This window comes from Penaeus vannamei, chromosome 21 (assembly GCF_042767895.1).
Source record: "Penaeus vannamei isolate JL-2024 chromosome 21, ASM4276789v1, whole genome shotgun sequence".
NCBI classification, from domain to species: Eukaryota; Metazoa; Arthropoda; class Malacostraca; order Decapoda; family Penaeidae; genus Penaeus; species Penaeus vannamei.
In genome coordinates, this window is record NC_091569.1 from 26195638 (window position 1) to 26205637 (window position 10000).

The 10000-nt window shown below is 42.8% G+C and overlaps 1 protein-coding gene across 4 annotated transcripts in view; it reads left to right on the forward strand.

Annotated features, from left to right (window-relative positions):
• LOC113812139 (uncharacterized) overlaps positions 1-10000 on the forward strand; it is a 250767-nt gene that overhangs the window by 89352 nt on the left and 151415 nt on the right. For all 4 annotated transcript variants that reach the window (XM_070136041.1, XM_070136040.1, XM_070136042.1 and 1 more), the window contains one exon: positions 7563-7677. In XM_070136041.1, coding sequence (XP_069992142.1) covers positions 7563-7677 — 115 coding nt within the window. The remainder of the gene's footprint in view (positions 1-7562; positions 7678-10000) is intronic.

The following is a 10000-nucleotide window of genomic DNA, read 5'->3' on the forward strand; positions in this document are numbered from 1 at the left end:
TAAAATCACGAAGCACTATCAAATCAACTCGTTTACTGCAAGGTGTCGGCCGGACACATAAGGGCCCTGGCCTGTTCGGCAGGGCCCCGACCCCGACCGTCTTCCTTTTTGGAGATCCATCTCCACCCTTTCATCGTCCTGTCATTAGCCTTGGCTAGACTTCCCTCCTCCCACCATCATCACCCTTACGCGATGCCATCATGGGTCACGTAATCAAATTATCATACTCTGGAGAGCCCATCTCCTGTGAGGTGGCTCTCCAGAAAATCTTCTTAATCACAGAAGATGCTGTCACGCACTGCTTCAAAGTGCATAGCGGTTATAAAGTTGTTGCTAAGCAAGAACAGCTGACCCTTTTCCTGTCGACTACTGGCCAGGGAATACTCACTGATCGTGGTTTTAAACCTCTCCCCTCCCCGGAAACGAAGGCTAAATGCACGGTCGTGGCTAAAAAGATCGACAAGAGAACCCTGCCACGATCGTGCCAAGCCATCCAGGAGGAGGTCAGTACCATGAACGGAGTCACTGTGGTGGATGTTTACAAACCACCAGAATCGCGAATCCTTAAGATTCTCCCGTAGGATCGTGCTTTTCAACAAATCCGTCCCCACCTACAATGTAGAAGCCGAGTGCTTTGTTCAGTTCGATCAGTGCCTGAAATGCTACCGTTTTAACCACCTGAAACACACTTGCACACACGAGCAGCGTTGCAGCCGCTGTGGTGACTCCGACTCCGGTCACTTCTTTGCCAACTGCAGTAAAGAAATCAAATGCTGCAATTGTGGGGGGCAGCTCGTCGCTGTCAGCGGGTCTTGCCCTACACGGAAAGACATCATCAAGACAAAAAGACAAACACAACATATGCAACAGTCACACAACCCTTACAAACACCTACCACAAGACAGCCAAACACGATTGCCTCAGGAACCACTCTGCCGCCTGCACGCTTCCCCCAAACAAACACTTTCATACCAAACAACAACCCTAAAATACAAGCAATACTACACGTAGCTTTAATAGCTGCCAAATACAACGCCAAGAAATTCGCGAACATAGTCCCTATTATGCTACAAAGAAACTTTCCCCAGCATTGTGATTCTTGAGGAAATCTTCGAAGACCAAAACCTATACATACCTGAGATTCACACAAACAAACACTCACACCGAGGTCAGAGAGGCGATCTCTACCTCGCACACACACTTACCCCTACAGCAACTACCACAACGAGTACATAAAGAAATCGCACAAAAGAAAACTACACCTGATACTTCTGACAACAAACGCAAACATACCTCACCACCAGACATGCACCCAAAAAAGACAAGAAAGACCCTGAGCTCCCGGCCCCCGGGGCTCGTCATGTTCATGATGACACCATCCTGTCGGATTCCGACAGTAGCGAGAGCCTCGAGGTCGATCTCGAGGAAGGCCTCCTCGCTGCCTGCCCCCCCTCCCCCCGAGGGAACAGGTCCTGTTCTCCCTGTCAGGGGAATTCTCGGGAGACGAGGAAATATCGGGAATTGGTCCGCCGATTCCCGAAAATTCCGAGTCTCCCAGTTTCAGGAATCCCTTCCTGACCTCGACGAGCCCCCGACGGGTGCTCGTTCCCGTCGGTACCAGGAGCAACAAACGCCACACAAGGTGAGACCACAACATCTGGACTCACCATGAGTGGCGTACTGACAATCGTGCAAGCGAATGTAAGATCATTTTTCAATATACGTAACATCTTTTACGACTTCCTCGACCGGGAATGTCCTGATGTGGTTCTTTTAAATTCCACCTCTATCACTAACTCCTATGCTATCAAACACTTCGGCTACACGTCAAGACAGTCACGAACCGCCTGGTTCGTAGGGTCCTGCGTCCTCGTCAAATCCACCCTTCATTTCGAATTCATTTCATCCCCATTCATCCATCCACACTTCATGGCTGTAAAGCTATTCACCCAGCAGGGCCCTATAATGATTGCCACGGCCTATATCAGACCAAATTCAAACTTGCCACTTTCAGATTTCAATAAATTATTTAGCTATAATAATCTTCCAGTCTTCTCCGCCGGAGATGTCAACGCATCACACATATCACTACGCCACACAACCACTAACGCACACGGCAGACAGCTCTTGTCTATTTTCAACACAAAAAGACTACATTACATAGGACCCGATTTCCACTCTACAATCACGGCTAGGGGAAAAGGCAGACCTGATCTCGTGTTCAGGAACAGGGCCGCCCTCCCCTACCACACACACCTACAACCAGGTCCGAACATCGGTTCTGACCACATACCCGTGATCATAAAACTTTCCACCTCACCTATACATAACAAAGAAACGCCATCCTTCCGGTATAAGAAAGCAGACTGGAACGATTTTAAATCTTATCTTTCAGATAAAAATTTCGATTTTAACCTTGAAAGAGAAAATGTTCTCAAAATAGATAGGCACTGGCATCATCTCTTTGCTTGGATTTCAGCAGCAATGCTCCGGTCCATCCCACGAGAGCGTTACAAAATACGTAAATCATTCCATCCAAGTAAGAGAACCAAGTGTCTCCTGACCTGCTACAGGAATCGTTTTCCCCAAAATATTCAGAATTTACACCGAGTTCGGTGGGACCTCACTATCCTCAGAAACCATGTCATAGATAGTTTTGATAATGACCGCAAAATTCATTGGCAAAATTTAATTAAACAAACAGAATCGATGCGAGTTCGCAATCCACGGGAATTTTGGCAAAATATTAAACAATTAAAAGGCAGTAACTTCCCTCCCTCCAGTCTCCTCGTCAAGGACAACATTCAAGTTTCAGATCCCGTGGATGTTATCAACATTTTTCGTGATCACTGGCAAACTGTATTCTATCCTCATGAACCACGTCCCTTTTTTAATGAACATTTTCAATCCATCAATACCTGGAGCCAAGAACACAGGATAGAAACAAAGCCAGAGCCAATTATCCACATGGATAGGCAGGACGACACATGTGAACTCCGTGCTCTCATCTTGCTGGAGGAGATAAAACAAATAATAAAGAGGTTTCCTCGCAAGGCTCCGGTCTCCTCTCAGATCGGACGTGACGCACTCCTTCATCTTCCTGACAACGTTTTACGAGCTATGACGCACCTATACAATACCTCTCTTGCTTCTGGCTACTTTCCATTCTCCCTTTAAAACTGCTATCGTGGCCCTCAAACCTAAGCCAAACAAAGATCTCACTGACCCCAAGAATTACCGCCCAATTAGTTTACGAGACATTAGCCAAAATTTTTGAAAGAATCACTAACTCCTGACTAAAGCGGTATCTTGACGACCATGACCTACTCTCTTCCAAACAATTTGGCTTTCGGTCTCACCGCTCGACAACTGAGGCACTGAACCTACTGACTAACTACTGTCTTAACAACAAAGACAGACGACTTAAGACGGTCCTCGTGACCAAAGACGTGGAGCGAGCCTTCGACACGGTCTGGCATGCTGGCTTGAAGTACAAAATCTGCACTTAATTTAATTTTCCCTCGTGCACCAAGAAGCTGCTTTGCAGCTTCTTGGATGACCGTAAATTAAAGCTTAAATTTAAAGGCAAAGTTTCCTCTACAATCAATATGCACGTAGGTGTACCTCAAGGCAGCATAATCAGCCCAACACTATACATATTATACACTAATGACCTCCCCGACCCCACCTTCCCTGATTCTCTGACATTACTTTACGCTGACGACTGCACGCACTTTGCTAGACACGATTCGCTCGCTGGTGTCGTCCGACGCATCAACGACGAGCTTGACCCCGTCTCTCGATGGGAGCACAAATGGCTTATCAAAACTAATTCGACAAAAACAAAAGTCCTCTTTATAAACCCAAGACACAATCCTCCTTACGATCCAATATACCTAAACTCTTTCGACAGACTACAAGCACCTCTTCAAATAACAGACTCTTGCACCGTTCTCGGTGTCACTTTTGACACCATGTTTAGATTTCAATATCATACCTCTTCAAAAGCCGCATTGGCCAGAAAGACCTTACAATCGCTTTATCGATTCAGATGCGCTGCCTCGCGCACGAAGCTGCACCTGCTCAAAGCACTTATCGCAGCACTCCTCACATACGCACAACTCACACTTACACTCGCCGCACAAACAAACAGACGCAAGCTACAGATCGTCCTGAACAAAGCACTTCGCTGGGTCTACAGCCTGGCGTGGAACGAGTTTGTGTCAACAGCACGATTACACAAGAGGCCAGCGGTGCTCCCGCTGAACCTCCTGTGGCAAAGGATGATTTGTAAACAACTCGACAAACTCCGGGCATGGTGCCCCGTCTGGATAGAGCGCAACAGCGCTTTCATCCAGGGACGGAGGAGCGGGATGGGCCGTGATCTCTTTTCTCTGGACTGGTCTGAGGAGATTGAGCCAGCTTTCTGAGCTTGGCTGCGTCTTCTTTCCCTTTGTGCACTCTCTCACATTTCCTTCTATCTCTCTCGCCCTCCCCTCTCATGTTTTGTTCGTTTGCCATTATTTTAACTCCTCCGAGAAATGGCCAGCCATGATGTGTGCGAGGGAGCCTCCGAGGCCCGCCACATCACGATGTGACGAGACCCGGGAGGTCCCCGGCTCGGCTCATTTTTCCTGTTTTGTGTTTGATTGTTTTTAATCTTCATTTTATCGTTCACTTTTGATTTTATTTCCTCGTTTAATCACTGTTTTCTGTACATGTAGTTGTTTCTTTTATACTGTAGTTTTAACTTTGTTTGTTTTTAAGTTCTTTTATGTTCAGTTTTTAAGTTTTGTTTTTTGTGTTTAGTTTTTGTGTTTTTTCTTTTGTTTTAGATTAAGTTCGTTCCCTTCTTCAATGGAACTTTTAACCTCCCCATAAACAACTACCCTCCGGTAAGCCCTATCCCCCCCTTTAATTAACTTCCCCTTCAACCCTTTTCTCTGTGTGACGGTATCTTCGACCACATCTCCCACCTCATCTGCCTCACATCGCGTAAGCGTCCCACATTCTAATCCCTACCCTCATCTAACTGGTTCCGGATTGCCGACACGTGGCATCTGCCGCTCGTACCCGTGCCATGACTGCGGCTCCTTTGTCGGTAGGAGTGCCAACGCGCGAGCCGGGGAGGAGGTGCCACGGCCAGTGATGATAATCCACCGCCCGAGCACATCTCCCCGGAAGTCCCGCCGCCGACAGAGAGAAATCTCTGATCGGCGCAGGCGTTTTCATCCGCTCTCATCCTCGCAGTCTCGAGGTTAGGCGAGGGCACCACCGTTGCCATGGGCGACAAGTCCGTGCACGGTGGAGCCGCAGATGGCGCCTGGCAGGCTGCCCTCCTACCCCCCTCCTCCCCCGTTAGCCGAGCGCAACCCGCAGCCCGGGCATGGCCACCCTTGCTGGCGTGGAGCTGGCCCGCTAGTTCCACGCCGGACGGGAGAATCATGCCATGGCTGCGGCGAGCACAGATGGCGCGGGGCCTCCCCTTGTCAGCCTTTTCCCGCCTTTTTCGACTCCAGTTATCTATCCCCCATCTACTACCCCGAACGCTGGGTTCAGCCCCGGCTCTGTCTCTCTTACTAAATCATCCTTTCTATCCCCTCCTTGTCCTTCCCCTCTCCCTCCTTCCTTCCCCCCCTTCTCTCTCTCGATTTCGATTTCGATTCGACACAAGGCCTCATTCGCTCACTCTCGGTAACACGGTTCCCGAGTTGACCTGCTATCCCCCTCCGCGGCGGCGGCCCTCTCTCAGGGCCAAGCCGTGGGGGCTTTCATTCAGCACTGACCGCCTGTCTCCGTAGTGCTCATATTGTGTGATATTAAATAAAGTGTGAAACCACATCAGTGTATCACTAGCCGTCACCAGTCATTCAAACTACACATATAGAAGGTCCATTAGTACCTTTTATAGTGTGTGCTTGCGTGTGTGTGTGTGTGTACACGGGAAAGTCGTGGTAGGATTTTTGTTATGTGCTTAACTACTTTGCAATGTATAAAACAACAGGATTCAATGTAGAAAGTGTTATATACAAGAAACATTTATGTCTTTAAGTAATCGTTCAAAAGAGATGGAATGCCCAGGCGGAAAGGTTAGCTTTCGGCCTGAAACAATATGATTCATTATTCATCTACAAAGAAAGTTTAATGCCGTTTCACCGCCGAAGCCAACTTTTAGAATAAAACTGCACTGTCAATCAATCTATCAAAGACTTTGTTAAAGAATTGTCTTTGTCAAGCCGCAGAATGGTGCAACGTTAGATACATTTTCCTTCCAAAAAGTCGAACATTAACCAGTATTCAAAGTAATATAAAATGCAGATTTCACATAGCGTGTATAGTGAGCAAAATATATTTGAAGGAAATTGTATCGTGAGATGTTTAAAAATTTAATGGATCTGCTGGCTGCTAGGTGTAGGTTGACATAGTAACTTCTGATACTATTCAGAAATGGTATTACATATTTCAGTAAAGAGTGTATGTGGCAAATAATCTGTTCAAAGGTGGTTTATAGTTTATTATTATTCTGGTTATGATACTAGTTATATAAATCCCATTCGATTTAAACTATCTATGTACCATCAACGTCAACATTTGATTATTTTACGTTAGATATAAATGAAGTGACTTTGTTACCTCCGCCTAGGTTAGGTTTTCCATGGCGTTTGTTTGTGTGTTTGTTAGTTAGTTAGTGTTGGTTAGCAGGATGAATCAAAAAGTTATCTTTGGCCTAACTTGGAGATTCCATTAAATTTTAGTGGTGATCTGGATCATGGTCGATTATTATTTTTTTTTTTTAATAATTGCATCACTTACCTCTTTTGCTTTGGGAATGGGGGTAATTATTATCATTATCATTACTTATATCATCTCCGCCAAGGAGGTAATGTTTACGGACGTCACCAGTTTACTTGAGAACGGTGAGAAATGTTTTACTTTATTAGTGACCCAAGTGCCTAGGCGGAGGTATGCGCTCTTTGAATGCTTTTAGTTATGAAATGCTGCTGGTCTTCCTGCAACACCTGGCGGTCTAGAAACTGATTATTTTAGTTAAATTACACACACACACACACACACACACACACACACACACACACACACACATACACATACACATACACATACACATACACATACACATACACATACACACACACACACACACACACACACACACACACACACACACACACACACACACACACACACACACACACACTCACACACACACACACACACACACACACACACACAAACACACACACACACACACACACACACACACACACACACACACACACACACACACTCACAGACACACATAAATGTATATATACTGTATATGCATGTTTACACATATGTATGTAGCGGCAGATGCATATACGTGTCTATGCATGTATGTATTTATGTATGCATGTTTGCATGTATGTATGCATGTCAGTAAGTATGTATTTCTCTCTATGCATGTAACTTTGCATGCATATATGTCTGTATATATGTGCATTTACATATACAAAACGAGAGCATAACAGTCACACAGTAGACTTGATTATTTCTACCCGTAGTGCTGGACTGGCCGTGAATGCGAAGCTGGACATAGGCCATGGTCGCCCCTCGGCCCTCATCAGCAACTACCTCTGGTCCCTCGACCTTCCCTTGAGCGCCAGCTACAGTTACAAGGTGAAGATCAAATGTTCATGACCATCAGAAAGCTCATATTTCTATGTTTGGTTGCGCTACATTACTATTGTTATTAGTTCTTTACAGTAATTGAGTATTATTGTTATTGCTGTTCTTATTATTGTCGTTGTTATTATTATTGTTGTTATTATTGTCGTTGCTATTATTATTATTCTCTCTCTCCATTTTAATATTTTTTCTTCGTTCCTCTCATTTTTCTCCAGCCATCAACCCCTTAATTAAGGATATTTCTCCCCATAGGTACATCTACTGCCTCTCAGATGCTCTAGTATTACAAGTCTTACTGTTCTAATATCAAGAGTACTGGTGGTTTTCGTAGTTCTTGTCTTTCGCATTTCAAACTGAAACTGAAAAACAATAGTTAAATGACATTACCGGTGTGGTCGACATTCTGTATGTAAACGTCAGGAACACATTCTCTATCTAACAGCAATAATATTCTCCTTAAAAGGAGAATTAATTAATAACAACACATAATTAAAAATCCTTGGCTTCAAGTAGCTGACATACAGACAATGTTTGAGGAAGAGCATTGGTCGCGTCTGGTTAGAAGTGCCGCTGTATATAAGTACATATTACATAAACATGTATATTCATGTGTAGTTGCCTGTACTTTAACTTGGTCCATCCTTTTCCGTTGGACGACAGAAGTTCCACTTTGTTTAAATTTACGTACTACGCACATTGGGGCATGAGATTATTTTGATGTAAAATTCAGATGGAATCATTGAAACATCCTGAAAATAAATGTATATTAAAGAATTTCTGACAGCCCTCAGTCACAGTCAATGCGCGCGCGCGCGCGCGTGTGTATGTGTGTGAATTTTTCAGTAATTTTGATCTTGGTAGCGCAAACGAAAATGTTACCAAATCATCAGGTTGTTAAGTGTATATTTTAAACTGAAAATATTTAGACCAATAAAAAAACAAGAACATGAAAATGTATATCCAAAATTTGGATATTTATCAACAGCTAAATATTTGCCTAGCAAACTGCCCACGTGGAGCATCAGGCATCTTCTCAGATGATCTAGGTATCTAGAATTCTAGTGAGCGGTTGCTTTTATCGTTAAGAATAAAAAAGTCTTTGCTCGTTACTCACAGTGTATGACTGTGTGTGCATTATACATGTATAGTATGTGGTATTTCGTGAGGGAAAGACGAAGATCTGAAGTGACGACTGTGATTGGTTGAAATAAATTTACAACTATCTACAACAGGAGAGAAATCTGAATGAGGAACCTACAGTGTAATGAATGAAACAGTAAACATGTTTTTATTTTAAGTAAAGCTCTTCATGATGTGTAGATAATTATGATATGTTTAGATTATAAGAGTCAATAATAGAACTTACGAAAGGCACAATCTGATGTTTATTAGATGTGAAAAAATATTCTAAATGCTCCCTTTTTCCGGCCCCAAAGTTTGTCATACCAACAGGCACACGCACACACAAATGCATGTATATGTATATGTGGATATATATATATATATATATATATATATATATATATATATATATATATATACATACACACACACACACACACACACACACACACACACACACACACACACACACACACACACACACACACACACACACACACACACACACACACATATACATATGTATATATATACATATATATATATATATATATATGTATGTATGTATATATATATATATGTATATATAAATATATAAATATATATATATATATATATATATATATATATATATATATATATATATAAATACTGTATATGTGTATACATATAGACGTGTTTAAATGTGTATATATGAACATATTTTTATATATTAATATTAATTTCTATATAAATCTTCATATATATGTACACATAATCTCGCTATAAAAGTGCAATTTCATTGCTGATTTTACATTGATCAATTCGAGGCTTCCCCTACTTTTCAGACCTCAGGTCGCACTGAAAGGTTTCCACTACTCAAAATGTTGTATTTCTATAATTGGAAAATAATAGTCATTTTGGGCGAAACATAAATATGTATGTTTGAATTTATTAGGCATAACATTTATTACATATTCCGTATGACAAAAAATAAACACCATACGTCTTGGTTCTCCTAAAGTCAGAGTTTCGAGGAATTTGAGTAACCATAGTGTTCTCCCCTTCTTCTTAAATACTAAACCACTCTAAGCTATAGTTCCTTGTTTAATAATCTTCAGTGACCCTTACTTGGTTGTTCAGGACGTTTCTTCTCTCTATATATTCTGCACTAGAAGAGAGAGAGATACATGAGAATGACATTAAATTTTTT